The 16616-nt window shown below is 40.9% G+C and overlaps 1 protein-coding gene and 1 pseudogene across 1 annotated transcript; both read left to right on the top strand.

The window, feature by feature from the left end:
• Nucleotides 1-1240: 1240 nt before the first annotated feature.
• On the top strand, nt 1241-3588 carry LOC130728869 (heat shock 70 kDa protein 18-like; annotated as a pseudogene).
• Nucleotides 3589-14470: 10882 nt separating this feature from the next.
• Nucleotides 14471-15263, top strand: LOC130728872 (heat shock cognate 70 kDa protein-like). The gene has a single exon (XM_057580458.1). It carries the CDS (start codon nt 14473-14475, stop codon nt 15160-15162), a length of 690 nt encoding a protein of 229 aa, XP_057436441.1. The 5' UTR covers nt 14471-14472; the 3' UTR covers nt 15163-15263.
• The last annotated feature ends 1353 nt before the right edge of the window (nt 15264-16616 follow it).

Here is a 16616-nt window from a genome sequence, read left to right as displayed (position 1 = left end):
TCGGGAACACCTATTGACATCTCTCTCTTTCCAGATCTGGATTTGCAACAAATCTGGGTTTTGGGTTCTATTTTCCTCTTAACTGGAATGACCATGAAACAGATGTGGGTTGAGCGACACCGCCAACGATCTCGAAAGGTTCTCACACTATGACCAGATCTCGAAAGGTTAGGTGATGGAGAGTGATTCAATGATGAGAGACAGGGTGATAGAGGGGAAAAAGTGTGGGTATTTTGGGTTTTACTTAATTTGGGGTTTCATAGATTTTCTGGGTTTTGGGTTTGAAGATGATGAAATTGAAGAGGAAGAAGATGATGATGAAGAACAATACTAATGTTTCTGGGTTTTTATTTAATTTTTATTTTAAAATTCATTTTATTAGTTTAATTGCACTTTTGGTCCCTAGAACCGTTAGTTTTTGGATGGAAAAGAGGGGAGGGACCAAAGTTGTTAACGGAGCATAACGTGGGGGACGCTCCATGCAATAAAATTTTGTTGGGGACCGGAATCGTGGCTTTCGTAATCGTGGGGGACCAAAAGCGCAATTAAGCCTTATAGTTTATAGTTTATCGCTCGCATAAGGAAGTTGATTCATTTATTGGAGTTACCGACCAAGTTGTTGAGTTAAAAAAAGTACTCCCTCCGACCCTATTTATAAGCAACAAAAAAAAAATTCACATAGTTTAAGAAATGTAGTTAAACTAGATAAAATGCATTAAATTTGTCTTAAATTAAAATGAACTTCTAAAATTACCCTTTGTTATTAGTGTTGGAAAGTGGAAAAGAAAGAGAATAATTAATGAGACACATTTTACAAGTTAGAATTAATAAGGGCATCATTGGAAAAAATTAATTAATATAGCTCAAACTTTCATTTGGTTCTTATAAAAAGGACTAAGATTTTTCTTCTCTTTCATGTTTATAAATAGAACCGGAGGGAATATATGATTGTAGAAGGAGAAGTAATTGAAAGTGACACCTTGTCTTTTACAGAGGAACAAGATAGAGGAGAAAGCTGGCTAATCAAGTTGCATTTGGGAAGGGTAGCGTGAGCTACGGGAATGAAGGGATTTGGAGGGTGACGGGTCAGGGTTCGAATCCTGGTGAAGGAACTAATTTACTAACAATTAACAACTAACATTGACCTATAAAAAAAAAAAAAACTTAAACAAAGTTTAATTTATTCAAATGATATAAGGCTAGTTCCATGTGCAACTGCAAACAAACCGCGTTTCATTTAGAATTGTAAATACAAGTAGTAATATTCTAATTCAACATGGCACAAACTAAGAGTAGCAGATTTAGATAAAAACTCAAAAGCTTGATTTCTTTGACCAAACTATTATACTAAACATTCCTTTGCTCTTGTCTTTTCTTCTTTCTCTCTGTGCCGCTGCATTCTCAGATATGTATGGCCGGAAAAGGAGAAGCTCCCGCTATTGGAATCGACCTTGGCACTACCTATTCCTGTGTCGGAGTGTGGCAGCATGACCATGTCCAAATCATCGCCAACGAGCATGGCAACCGGACCACCCCTTCTTACGTCGCTTTCACCGATTCCGAGCGCTTGATTGGAGAGGACGCCAAGAACCAGGTCACCAGGAATCCCATCAACACCGTCTTTGGTAGCATCCCCATCTTTATTTAATGTTTCTGTTTTAAATGTCAAGTTTTCATATCTTTCTAGCTTTGCTGCTACTAAACTAAATAACTGATTCTATTCAATATTTAGATGATTTGGAGTTTGGTTTATCTATGAATCAACTCTTGTGTAATTGACTCTTTTTTTTTTACTGAATCTGTGTTTAAATCTATGAATCTATTAATGTTATGCAGTATTTGTTTTGAATCTCTTGATTTTGATGGAACAGGGTATATATGATTATTGAAGGAGTTTACTTAATTGGTTAATTGAATTAATTTATGGCTGCAGATGCAAAGCGTTTAATTGGAAGGAGATTCTCTGACACATCCGTTCAGAGTGACTTGAAGCTATGGCCATTCAAGGTCATTGCTGGTCGTGGCGACAAGCCCATGATTGGTATCAGCTACAGGCATGAGGAGAAGCAGTTCACTGCAGAGGAAATTTCCTCCATGGTTCTCATGAAGATGCGTAAGATTGCTGAGGCTTACCTTGGTTCCACCGTGAAGAATGTTGTTACCGTACGTCCCAGCATACTTTAATGATTGTCAGCGTCATGCCACAAAGGACGCTGGTGTCATCGCTGGCCTTAACATCATGCGTATCATCAATGAACCCACCGCTGCTGCCATTGCTTATGGCCTTGACAAGAAGGTGGTCACAAGTGATGATACTTTGACCGTGTTGATTTTTGACCTTGGTGGTGGTACTTTTGATGTCTCTCTTCTAAACCTTGAAATGGGTGTAAGATCAAGTTTTGATCTAGTAGTACAACTCTATGTTTTGATGATTACAAGTTAACCTTTTGATATGAACAATTGTGGTACTCTAACGTGTTTTTCTGAGTGTGCTATTTACAGGCTCTGACCTCAACTCAATCTCACACAAATCAGAAGCACTGTGTATAAAGAGTGACCCAAGCAACGCTTTCGCATTCACCATGTTCAGTATGAACAGTGGAAAAGCTTCAGAAGTTCTGAAGCTATACAAACTCTGATGTGGACTCAGTCACTAGAAGCTCTGAAGATCCAGAAGTTCTGATAACCAAGAAACACTGAAGGTTCAGATGTTCTGATGGTGTAGAAGACTCTGAAGATCCAGAAGCTGAATAGTGGAAACTCTGAAGTCCAGAAGCAAGAAACTCTGAAGGCCATGTTCTTCCCTCTGAGTTCATAATCAGAAGATACAATGGTCAGAGGATCTGTGCTTTCCCTCTGACTCTGATCAACCGGCTTCACAAGTTCCAATATGAAGTATTCCCCTGATCAGAAGTCTCCTAGGTTAAAAGGTCAAGTCGCTATCCAAGTACAAAAGCAAGTGTACCTTCCTGACGACCTACCTAACGTTCTCAGCCACAGCAGAAGCTGGATTTTCCAGAACTGCCCTCCAACGGTAGCATTTCCCATGCATTGCTCAACCCTAATCCTTGGAGTATATATAGAGGCTGAAGATTGAAAGAAGCGGCTAGAAGCAAGATATATGCACAAGATATATTCAAAATATTCTAAGCTTTCTTTCATCTGAAATTCATTGAGTTTACTATTAGCTTTTTAGAAGCAAATCTCTTGTAAACAATCCTTTGATAAACAGTTTGTTTAGTTCCTTTAGGAGATCAAGGTTGATCGGATCCTAGAGAAGACTAAGAGAGTGAATCTTAGTGTGAGCTAAGTCAGTGTAATTGTTAGTCACTTGTAGGTTTCAAGTGCAGTTGTAACTCTTACCTGATTAGTGGATTGCCTTCATTCTAAGAAGGAAGAAATCACCTTAACGGGTGGACTGGAGTAGCTTGAGTGATTTATCAAGTGAACCAGGATAAAATCCTTGTGTGCTTCTCTATCTCTTATCTTTAGCACTTAAGTTCTCGAAAGATTTGTCAAAATCTTTAAGGTGGAAGTTTTGTACTAAAAACGTTATTCAAACCCCCCCTTTCTACCGTTTTTCATACCTTCAATTGGTATCAGAGCGCAAGTTCTGATTACCACACCTAACAGTGTTCAGTGATCCGGGCCGGTGTGAAAAACAATGGCTGCCACCACCAGTGAAACTCAAAGAGATGGTTACAATGCAAAGCCTCCTATGTTCGACGGTCAAAGGTTCGAATATTGGAAAGATAGACTGGAAAGTTTCTTTCTGGGTTTCGATGCAGATCTCTGGGATATTATTGTGGATGGCTACGAGCGTCCAGTTGATGCAGATGGCAAGAAGATCCCAAGGTCAGAGATGACTGCAGATCAAAAGAAGCTGTACTCACAACATCACAAAGCAAGAGCAATTCTTCTAAGTGCTATTTCCTATGAAGAGTACCAGAAGATTACAGATCGTGAGTTTGCTAAAGGCATTTTTGAAACTCTGAAGATGTCTCATGAAGGAAATAAGAAAGTCAAAGAATCAAAGGCATTGTCTTTGATCCAAAAGTATGAATCCTTCATCATGGAGCCAAATGAGTCCATTGAAGAAATGTTCTCCAGATTTCAATTGCTTGTAGCTGGTATACGACCTCTCAACAAGAGCTACACAACAAAAGATCATGTCATAAGGGTCATCAGGTGTCTTCCTGAAAGTTGGATGCCCTTGGTGACTTCAATAGAGCTCACGAGAGACGTTGAGAATATGAGTTTAGAAGAACTCATCAGCATTTTGAAATGCCATGAGCTGAAGCGCACAGAGATGCAAGATCTGAGGAAAAAGTCCATAGCCTTGAAATCCAAATCTGAAAAGGCTAAGGTTGAGAAGTCAAAGGCTCTTCAAGCTGAAGAAGAAGAATCTGAAGAAGCATCAGAAGATTCTGATGAAGATGAGCTGACTCTGATCTCCAAGAGACTCAACCGCATCTGGAAGCACAGGCAGAGCAAGTTCAAAGGCTCTAGAAAGGCAAAAGGAAAGTATGAGTCCTCAGGCCAGAAGAAGTCTTCAATCAAGGAAGTCACATGTTTTGAGTGCAAAGAATCTGGGCACTACAAAAGTGATTGTCCAAAGTTGAAGAAAGACAAGAAGCCAAAGAAGCACTTCAAGACCAAGAAGAGTCTGATGGTGACATTCGATGAATCAGAGTCAGAGGATGTTGACTCTGATGGTGAAGTCCAAGGACTCATGGCCATTGTCAAAGACAAAGGAGCAGAGTCAAAGGAAGCTGTTGACTCTGACTCAGAATCAGAAGGAGATCCTAACTCAGACGATGAAAATGAGGTATTTGCTTCTTTCTCTACCTCTGAACTGAAACATGCTTTGTCTGATATCATGGATAAGTATAAATCCTTATTGTCTAAGCATAAAAAGTTGAAAAAGAACTTATCTGCTGTCTCCAAGACTCCTTCTGAACATGAGAAAATTATTTCTGATTTGAAAAATGAAAATCATGCTTTGATAAATTCTAACTCTGTGCTTAAGAACCAGATTGCTAAGTTAGAAGAAATTGTTGCCTGTGATGCCTCTGATTGTAGAAATGAATCTAAGTATGAAAAGTCTTTTCAAAGATTCCTAGCTAAAAGCGTGGATAGAAGCTTAATGGCTTCAATGATCTATGGCGTAAGCAGAAATGGAATGCATGGCATTGGCTATTCTAAACCAATTAGAAATGAGCCTTCTGTGTCTAAAGCTAAATCCTTGTATGAATGCTTTGTTCCCTCTGGTACCATATTGCCTGATCCTGTACCTGCTAAAGTTGCTAAACATCCTCTTAAAAAGGGATCTTTCTCTATGACTAAATATCATGCAAATATTCCTTTAAAATATTATGTTGAGACACCCAAGGTGATCAGAACCTCTGGGGTAACTAACAAAAGAGGACCCAGAAAGTGGGTACCTAAGGACAAGATTATCTATGTTGCAGATATCCTTGATAGCTCCACTGAAACACCAATCATGGTATCTGGACAGTGAATGCTCGCGTCACATGACGGGAGAAAAGCGTATGTTCCGAGAGCTGAAACTTAAGCCTGGAGGCGAAGTTGGCTTTGGAGGAAATGAAAAGGGTAAAATTGTTGGTACTGGTACTATTTGTGTAGATAGTAGTCCATGCATTGATAATGTGTTATTGGTAGACGGCTTAACACATAACTTATTGTCTATAAGTCAATTAGCTGACAAGGGTTATGACGTTATATTCAATCAAAAGTCCTGCCGAGCTGTAAGTCAGATCGATGGCTCTGTTCTATTTAACAGCAAGAGGAAGAACAACATCTATAAGATCAGATTATCTGAGTTGGAGGCTCAGAATGTGAAGTGCCTTCTGTCTGTTAATGAAGAGCGGTGGGTATGGCATAGACGGTTAGGGCATGCCAGTATGAGAAAGATTTCTCAGCTGAGCAAGCTAAACCTTGTCAGGGGCTTACCCAATCTGAAGTTCGCTTCAGACGCTCTTTGTGAAGCATGTCAGAAAGGCAAATTCACAAAAGTCCCTTTCAAGGCAAAGAATGTTGTCTCAACCTCAAGGCCGTTGGAACTTCTGCATATCGACCTTTTTGGACCAGTGAAAACTGAGTCTATAGGTGGCAAGAGATATGGGATGGTTATCGTTGATGACTATAGCCGCTGGACATGGGTAAAGTTTCTAACCCGCAAGGATGAGTCTCATGCTGTGTTCTCTACCTTCATTGCTCAAGTGCAAAACGAGAAGGCTTGTAGGATTGTGCGTGTCAGAAGTGACCATGGTGGAGAGTTTGAGAATGACAAGTTTGAGAGTCTGTTTGATTCCTATGGAATTGCACATGATTTCTCTTGTCCCAGAACTCCTCAACAAAATGGTGTTGTTGAGAGGAAGAACAGAACTCTTCAGGAGATGGCTAGAACCATGCTCCAAGAAACTGGCATGGCTAAGCACTTTTGGGCAGAGGCAGTAAATACAGCATGTTACATTCAGAACAGAATCTCTGTGAGACCAATTCTGAATAAGACTCCTTATGAATTGTGGAAGAACATAAAACCCAACATTTCTTATTTTCATCCTTTTTGGCTGTGTTTGTTATGTTCTCAATACTAAGGATAGATTGCATAAATTTGATGCTAAGTCTTCTAAGTATCTATTACTTGGTTATTCTGATAGATCTAAAGGTTTTAGATTTTATAATACTGATGCTAAGACTATTGAAGAATCTATTCAGGTTAGATTTGATGATAAGCTTGACTCTGACCAGTCAAAGCTAGTTGAAAAGTTTGCAGATTTAAGCATTAATGTTTCTGACAAAGGCAAAGCTCCAGAGGAAGCTGAGCCAGAGGAAGATGAACCAGAGGAAGAAGCTGGTCCCTCTAACTCACAAACTCTGAAGAAGAGCAGAATCACTGCAGCTCACCCTAAGGAATTGATTCTGGGCAACAAAGACGAACCAGTCAGAACCATATCTGCCTTCAGACCCTCTGAAGAGACCTTGTTGAGTCTGAAAGGATTGGTGTCCTTAATTGAACCCAAGTCCATAGATGAAGCTCTTCAGGACAAGGATTGGATTCTGGCCATGGAAGAAGAATTGAATCAATTCTCCAAGAACGATGTTTGGAGCTTAGTGAAGAAGCCTGAGAGTGTCCATGTTATTGGAACAAAATGGGTATTCAGAAACAAGCTGAATGAGAAAGGAGATGTAGTCAGAAACAAGGCAAGGCTAGTTGCTCAAGGCTACAGCCAGCAGGAAGGAATAGACTACACTGAAACATTTGCTCCAGTAGCAAGACTGGAGGCAATCAGACTGTTGATCTCCTTCTCAGTAAATCACAACATAGTTCTACATCAGATGGACGTAAAGAGTGCCTTCCTAAATGGTTATATCTCAGAGGAAGTCTATGTTCATCAACCCCCAGGTTTTGAAGATGAAAAGAAACCATACCATGTGTTCAAATTGAAGAAATCACTCTACGGTCTGAAGCAAGCTCCCAGAGCATGGTATGAGAGACTTAGCTCATTCCTTCTGGAGAATGAGTTTGTAAGGGGTAAAGTAGATACAACTCTTTTTTGCAAGACTTATAAAGATGATATCTTAATTGTGCAAATCTATGTTGATGATATTATATTTGGTTCTGCTAATCAATCTCTATGCAAAGAATTTTCTGAGATGATGCAGGCTGAATTTGAGATGAGTATGATGGGAGAATTAAAGTACTTTCTGGGAATACAAGTTGATCAAACACCAGAAGGAACATATATCCATCAGAGCAAGTACACTAAAGAACTTCTGAAGAAGTTCAATATGCTGGAATCTACAGTGGCCAAGACTCCAATGCATCCTACATGCATTCTGGAAAAAGAAGATATAAGTGGTAAAGTATGTCAGAAGCTCTATCGTGGCATGATAGGTTCACTTCTATACTTAACTGCATCTAGGCCAGACATACTATTTAGTGTTCATTTATGTGCTCGATTCCAATCAGATCCAAGGGAAACCCACTTAACTGCTGTTAAGAGGATCCTAAGGTATCTGAAAGGCACCACTAACCTTGGCTTGATGTATAAGAAAACATCAGAGTATAAGCTTTCAGGTTATTGTGATGCTGATTATGCTGGAGATAGAACAGAGAGAAAAAGTACTTCCGGAAATTGTCAATTTCTGGGAAGCAATTTAGTCTCATGGGCAAGCAAGAGGCAATCAACCATTGCACTATCAACTGCAGAAGCAGAATATATCTCAGCAGCAATATGCAGCACTCAGATGCTCTGGATGAAACATCAGCTGGAGGATTATCAGATCCTTGAGAGCAATATCCCAATCTATTGTGATAACACTGCTGCAATCTCATTGAGTAAGAATCCTATCTTGCATTCAAGGGCAAAGCACATTGAGGTAAAGTATCACTTTATTAGAGATTATGTACAGAAGGGCGTACTTCTTCTGAAGTTTGTTGATACTGACCATCAATGGGCAGATATCTTTACAAAGCCCTTAGCAGAGGATAGATTTAATTTTATTCTGAAAAATCTAAACATGGACTTTTGTCCAGAGTGAAGATGGATCAGAACCTCTGACCATGATACTTCTTGATCAGAAGATGTCTAGTCCAGAAGGTAACTCAATCAGAGTGTGTGTTCCCACTGGTACTGACTCTGACGCTGAGACAACAACATGTGTGTCAGAATTTCTGATGCATAGTTCCTTGTGCCCGTGTGACAGTCTGTTATGATTGCGTGTAGATATGCTTATCTCCTGTGTGTGATTTGTGTATTTTACTGTTACTATCTATCTTTAATTTTCAGCCGTTGATCTTAAAGTGCTTTTTGAATCAACAACGGTTATTTGATAAAACCCACTATACACACACGTTCTCTTTCACTTCCGGTTTTCACTCTCGCTCTCTCTGCTTTTCAAAACCGCCTTTTTCTCGATTTCTCTCTCGATCTCTCTTCATCTTTCAACCTTCATCTTCTACCTCAAACCTTCAACCTCCTCAAAATGGTAAGACAAACCAGAAGATCTACTGCAGATGCACCTCAGTTCCCTCACATGGTAGTTGGTCTAGCAACGGGTCAAAGGGGCTCTGAAAACCCGGCACAAGAACAAGTTCAAGCTCAAGAGAAGATTGTTCCAATTGCAGAACGGGGCTGTGCCGTTCACTGCGTATTTGCTCCTGAGGAACTTCAAGTCCTGGCAGAATGGAGATTCGACCTCGACAATCTGGCTGCAAATGGGTATGATCTTCGTCCTGAAGTCCAAGCTCAAGGTTGGGGAAACTACTTCAACCGACTTCGAGGACCGGTGTATGAGAAACTGGTAAAGGAATTCTGGAAGCACGCCGACTGCGATGATACTCAGGTGGTCTCTTACATTCTTGGCAGAAAGATCATCATCACGGAGAAGTCCTTCGTGAACTTGCTGGGTGCAGATACTGCTTATGGGTATCGTTTCCAACTGACGGAATCGAAGCTGAAACCCAGCACCAAAGACAAAGTCAACCAGGCCCTGTACACCACCTTCAAACCGGGCAAGACGAGTTATAAGGTGATGGATCTTCATCCCAAACTCAGGATCTGGCACAAGATCCTGCTCAACTGCATAAACCAGAGACCGAAGGACAGTTCTCCAGACTACATCAACTTCAACCAGAAGGTGATGTTGTTCTTCATCCAAGATCAGGAGAAGATCTGCCTTCCCTTCTTCCTGTTCTCCTACTTGAAGGAATGCATCCGGAAGTCTCGCACCACCGCCTCCATCAAGTCTGCAATCAAATATATCCCTTTTGGGAGGCTGCTCTCAGACTTTCTCATTGAAAGCAACCTGGTGCAAGATCTGATCAATGCTGGTTGCACAGAGGATTTGAGCACAATTGTCAGTGATGTCTTCACTGCAAACTCTCTGAAGAAGATGGGTTTGGTCCAGAAGAAGATTGCTCCTGCTCATGAAGACACATCTTCTGAGATCAGAGGAAGAAGAATGCCTCTGAATGACTACCCTCTGTGGACTCAAGCAGACCATCCTGACGCCATCAGATGCTATGTTGAAGACCTCAGGGCTCAAGGATTCGAAATAGACCTTGATGATTTCGTCAGCAGACTACCGCCAGCTCCAGAGTTTCCTTCTCCTCCCAAGAAGAAAGCTCAGAGGAAGATGGTTCTGGAAGAATCCTCAGAGGAATCTGATGTCCCTCTGGTCAAGAAGACGAAGAGAAAGCCTGATGATGGTGATGATAATGATAGTGAGGATGGTCCTCCAAAGAAGAAGAAGAAGAAAGTCAGAATCGTGGTGAAGCCTACTCGGGTGGAACCAGCTGCTGAAATGGTCAGAAGGACTGAACCTCCTGCCAGAGTGACTCGATCATCAGCACATTCAAGTAAGCCTGCACTTGCTTCTGATGATGATTTGAATTTATTTGATGCACTCCCTATTTCTGCTATGCTCAAACACTCCTCCAATCCCCTCACTCCTATTCCTGAATCCCAGCCAGCCGCACAAACCACCACTCCACCACATTCCCCAAGATCTTCCTTCTTTCAACCTTCTCCTACTGAAGCACCTCTCTGGAATTTGCTTCAGAATCAACCCTCTAGGTCAGAAGAACCAACCTCTCTCCTCACCATTCCGTACGACCCATTATCTTCTGAACCCATCATCCATGACCAACCCGAGCCAAATCAAACAGAACCACAACCTAGAACGTCTGATCACTCTGTTCCCAGAACATCAGAACGTCCTGCTGCCAAAACCACGGATACAGACTCTTCAACAGCCTTTACACCTGTATCCTTCCCAACCAATGTTGCTGATTCTTCTCCCTCCAATAACTCTGAATCCATTAGAAAATTCATGGAGGTTAGAAAAGAAAAGGTGTCTACCTTGGAAGAATATTACCTAACTTGTCCAAGCCCTAGGAGATATCCTGGCCCTAGACCTGAACGTCTAGTAGACCCAGATGAACCTATCTTGGCTAATCCTTTACAAGAGGCAGACCCCTTGGTTCAACAAGCTCACCCTGTCCCTGACCAACAAGAGCCTATTCAACCAGAACCTGAACCCGAACATTCAGTGTCTAACCAATCCTCGGTTAGATCACCTCATCCTCTGGTTGAAACTTCAGACCCTCACCTTGGAACCTCTGAACCCAATGCTCCCATGATTAACATTGGTTCTCCACAAGGTGCCTCTGAAGCTCATAGCAGCAATCACCCAGCCTCTCCTGAAACCAACCTCTCCATAATTCCCTATACTCACCTTCAACCCACATCTCTCTCTGAGTGCATCAATATTTTCTATCATGAAGCCTCCTTGAGGCTCCGCAATGTGCACGGTCAGACTGACCTCAGTGAGAATGCTGAAAGTGTGGCTGATGAGTGGAACAATCTGAGCACTTAGCTAGTGGCTCAAGTTCCAATTATGATGCAGCTCCTGCATGCAGAGGGAAGTCAGAGCATTGAGGCTGCCAAGCAAAGGTTTGCTAGAAGGGTGGCTCTTCATGAACTAGAACAGAGAAATAAGCTTCTTGAAGCTATTGAAGAAGCCAAGAGAAAGAAAGAACAAGCAGAAGAAGCTGCACTTCTTGCAGCAGCTCAAGCTGAACAAGCCAGACTTGAGGCAGAGCGACTTGAAGCTGAGGCTGAAGCTCTTAGATGCCAAGCACTTGCACCAGTTGTGTTTACTCCTGCTGCTTCTGCTTCCATTCCAGATCCTCAAGCTGCTCAGAATGTTCCTTCCAGTTCTACTCAGACAAGCTCATCCAGACTCGACATCATGGAACAGCGTCTTGACACTCATGAATCCATGCTGATTGAGATGAAGCACATGATGATGGAACTTCTGTGACGCACTGACAAACCTTAGTTTTAGGATCTCTTCTTTTTTTTCTTCTTTTTCGTTAACTTTGTTTTCCTTTTGTTAAACTCTGTTTCTTTTTTTTTTTTTAATTTGTTCGTTTGTGATTATATATGCATATCTATATACTTGTGTCACATATGGTTGCTAAACTCGTTTTATTCATAATCTTTTTTTGTTTACATCATACATTACTTCTCTAAAAAGTCTAGAATGGAGGATCTCTCTTCATTCTTCTGCACTCCTGGCGCTGCTCTGACCTATCTTTCTCCAGACGCTCCAGTCCATGCTGGATGTTGTTAAGGCTGACCTTTAGCTCATCCCTCTCCAGACTCTCTTCTGAAGTCTTGAGCTTCTCTTCCAAGATCTCTTTTTCTTCCAGCAGCTTGAGTTCAAGCCGGCTGAGTTCTTGCACCTCCTCCACGAAGGCAAGAAATTCCTTCAGGTCTCTCTCCAACTCTGGACGCAGGTCCTCTTCCAGCAGTGTCCGTGTTAGCTCCGAGATGGTCGTTGTACCCTCTGGATGCCTGATGTTCAGGAACAAGTCCTCTTCAAAGGCCTTCTTCCTCAGCTCTTCTAGTGCTACGTTGTATGATGCCATTCCTTTTTACTGAAAATTGTTCGAGGTGTGAAGCTTACCTTTCTCTCCAACGCTTTATATAGGCTTCACTTTCTCTCTGAAAGTTAATGCTCCTACGGTTTCTCGAGGTTAAGTTCTTGGTAACTGACCCTTCTCTTTACTCACTTGACCGGTGGTAAACTTTCTTCTCTTGCATTAACTCCTCTATTTATTTCGCCTAACTCTGATTCTTGCATCGTTTTTCTTTTCTTTAAACTTAGACCTTCTCTAAGGGGGAGTACCTTGTACTTCAAGCTAAGTTTTTCACACCCCAAGCTTTTTGCTTATGACAAAAAGGAGGAGTAAACCCAGTTTTTGATGTGTAAGATGTGTTAGTGTGATTTATTTTTCTTTTGGAGATTTTAAGAGTTCCACCTTCATGACCATAGATGTGTCACTGGGCAAATACAAGGAATACATTTCACTTCTTCTGAAGTGATTCTAAGTTGACTCTGATACCCAAGACTCTGATACCTTGTCCGTGACTCTGATTACTTATGCGCTCTGATTATTCGTTTTTCATCTATGTCATAAGTTTTTCACTCTGAACTCTTATATCATTTAGCTCAGAATCTAGACTTTACTGACGTTTTCATCAAGTATTAGATTCAGGGGGAGCTAAGTTCAGAATCAAGCAGTGACTTGAATTCAGAATGAGCAAGATAAACTATTCACATCAGGATAAGTCTTATTCTATATCTCTAAACTCTGAGTGAATTCAGTTTAATGTTTAAGAATTGTTCATCAAAAATCTTAGTTTTGTCATCATCAAAAAGGGGGAGATTGTAAGATCAAGTTTTGATCTAGTAGTACAACTCTATGTTTTGATGATTACAAGTTAACCTTTTGATATGAACAATTGTGGTACTCTAACGTGTTTTTCTGAGTGTGCTATTTACAGGCTCTGACCTCAACTCAATCTCACACAAATCAGAAGCACTGTGTATAAAGAGTGACCCAAGCAACGCTTTCGCATTCACCATGTTCAGTATGAACAGTGGAAAAGCTTCAGAAGTTCTGAAGCTATACAAACTCTGATGTGGACTCAGTCACTAGAAGCTCTGAAGATCCAGAAGTTCTGATAACCAAGAAACACTGAAGGTTCAGATGTTCTGATGGTGTAGAAGACTCTGAAGATCCAGAAGCTGAATAGTGGAAACTCTGAAGTCCAAAAGCAAGAAACTCTGAAGGTCATGTTCTTCCCTCTGAGTTCAGAATCAGAAGATACAATGGTCAGAGGATCTGTGCTTTCCCTCTGACTCTGATCAACCGGCTTCACAAGTTCCAATATGAAGTATTCCCCTGATCAGAAGTCTCCTAGGTTAAAAGGTCAAGTCGCTATCCAAGTACAAAAGCAAGTGTACCTTCCTGACGACCTACCTAACGTTCTCAGCCACAGCAGAAGCTGGATTTTCCAGAACTGCCCTCCAACGGTAGCATTTCCCATGCATTGCTCAACCCTAATCCTTGGAGTATATATAGAGGCTGAAGATTGAAAGAAGCGGCTAGAAGCAAGATATATGCACAAGATATATTCAAAATATTCTAAGCTTTCTTTCATCTGAAATTCATTGAGTTTACTATTAGCTTTTTAGAAGCAAATCTCTTGTAAACAATCCTTTGATAAACAGTTTGTTTAGTTCCTTTAGGAGATCAAGGTTGATCGGATCCTAGAGAAGACTAAGAGAGTGAATCTTAGTGTGAGCTAAGTCAGTGTAATTGTTAGTCACTTGTAGGTTTCAAGTGCAGTTGTAACTCTTACCTGATTAGTGGATTGCCTTCATTCTAAGAAGGAAGAAATCACCTTAACGGGTGGACTGGAGTAGCTTGAGTGATTTATCAAGTGAACCAGGATAAAATCCTTGTGTGCTTCTCTATCTCTTATCTTTAGCACTTAAGTTCTCAAAAGATTTGTCAAAATCTTTAAGGTGGAAGTTTTGTACTAAAAACGTTATTCAAACCCCCCCTTTCTACCGTTTTTCATACCTTCAATGGGTGTCTTCGAAGTTAAGGCAGTGGCTGGAGACACCCATCTTGGAGGTGAGGACTTTGATAACAGGATGGTTAACCATTTTGTTGAGGAGTTCAAGAGGAAGCACGAGAAGGATATTAGTGGGAACCCGAGGGCTTTAAGGAGGTCGAGGACCGCATGTGAAAGGGCAAAAAGGAGTCTCTCATCCACTACACATACTACTATTGAGATTGACTCATTGTATGAAGGTCTTGACTTCTATACCACAATCACTCGTGACACGTTTGAAGAGCTCAACATGGACCTATTCATGAAGTGCATGGAGCCAGTTCATAAGTGTTTGAGGGATGCTGAGATGGACAAGAGCAGTATTCATGATGTTGTTCTTGTTGGTGGGTCTACAAGGATCCCCAAGGTGCAGTCAATGTTGCAGGATTTTTTTAATGGAAAGGACCTCTGCAAGAGTATCAACCCCGATGAGGCTATTGCTTATGGTGCTGCTGTCCAGGCTGCTATCTTAAGTCATTGTGAGAATCTTGAAGATATTTTGTTGTTGGATGTCACTCCCCATTCACTTGGTGTGGAAACTTCTACTGGTGACATGGCTGTATTCATTCCAAGGAACACTTGTATTCCGAAAATACAGAGTGACGTTCACACAACCATCGAAGACGACCAAGATAATGTCCTCATCCAGGTGAAGGTATGAAAAACGGTAGAAAGGGGGGGTTTGAATAACGTTTTCAGTATAAAACTTCCACCTTAAAGATTTTGACAAATCTTTCGAGAACTTAAGTGCTAAAGATAAGAGATAGAAAAGCACACAAGGATTTTATCCTGGTTCACTTGATAAATCACTCAAGCTACTCTAGTCCACCCGTTAAGGTGATTTCTTCCTTCTTAGAATGAAGGCAATCCACTAATCAGGTAAGAGTTACAACTGCACTTGAAACCTACAAGTGACTAACAATTACACTGACTTAGCTCACACTAAGATTCACTCTCTTAGTCTTCTCTAGGATCCGATCAACCTTGATCTCCTAAAGGAACTAAACAAACTGTTTATCAAAGAATTGTTTACAAGAGATTTGCTTCTAAAAAGCTAATAGTAAACTCAATGAATTTCAGATGAAAGAAAACTTAGAAGATTTTGAATATGTCTTGCGTATGTGAATGCTTCTAGCCGTTTCTTTCAGTCTTCAGCCTCTTTATATACTCCAAGGATTAGGGTTGAGCGATGCATGGGAAATGCTACCGTTGGAGGGCAGTTCTGGAAAATCCAGCTTCTGCTGTGGCTGAGAACGTTAGGTAGGTCGTCAGGAAGGTACAGTTGCTTTTGTACTTGGATAGCGACGCGACCTTTAAACCTAGGAGACTTCTGATCAGGGGAATGCTTCATATTGGAACTTGTGAAGCCGGTTGATCAGAGTCAGAGGGAAAGCCCAGATCCTCTGACCATTGTTTCTTCTGATTCTGAACTCAGAGGGAAGAACATGGTCTTTAGAGTATCTTGCTTCTGGACATCAGAACTTCACTAATCAGCTTCTGGATCTTCAGAGTCTTCTACACCATCAGAATATCTGAGCCTTCAGTGTTTCTTGGTTATCAGACTTTCTGGATCTTCAGAGCTTCTAGTGACTGAGTCCTCATCAGAGTTTGTATAGCTTCAGAACTTCTGAAGCTTTTCCACTGTTCATACTGAACATGGTGAATGCGAAAGCGTTGCTTGGGTCACTCTTTATACACAGTGCTTCTGATTTGTGTGAGATTGAGTTGAGGTCAGAGCCTGTAAATAGCACACTCAGAAAAACACGTTAGAGTACCACAATTGTTCATATCAAAAGGTTAACTTGTAATCATCAAAACATAGAGTTGTACTACTAGATCAAAACTTGATCTTACAATCTCCCCCTTTTTGATGATGACAAAACTAAGATTTTTGATGAACAATTCTTAAACATTAAACTGAATTCACTCAGAGTTTAGAGATATAGAATAAGACTTATCCTGATGTGAATAGTTTATCTTGCTCATTCTGAATTCAAGTCACTGCTTGATTCTGAGCTTAGCTCCCCCTGAATCTAATACTTGATGAAAACGTTAGTAAAGTCTAGATTCTGAGCTAAATGATATAAGAGTTCAGAGTGAAAAACTTATGACATA

The sequence above is a fragment of the Lotus japonicus genome, chromosome 1 (assembly GCF_012489685.1).
Source record: "Lotus japonicus ecotype B-129 chromosome 1, LjGifu_v1.2".
NCBI classification, from domain to species: domain Eukaryota; kingdom Viridiplantae; phylum Streptophyta; class Magnoliopsida; order Fabales; family Fabaceae; genus Lotus; species Lotus japonicus.
The sequence above is the reverse complement of the archived record's forward strand: the minus strand, read 5'-3'. Positions and strand labels throughout refer to the sequence as shown.

Excerpts from the sequence above, each read along its gene's own strand:
- LOC130728872 (XM_057580458.1), top strand. The coding sequence starts at position 14,473 with ATGGGTGTCTTCGAAGTTAAGGCAGTGGCTGGAGACACCCATCTTGGA.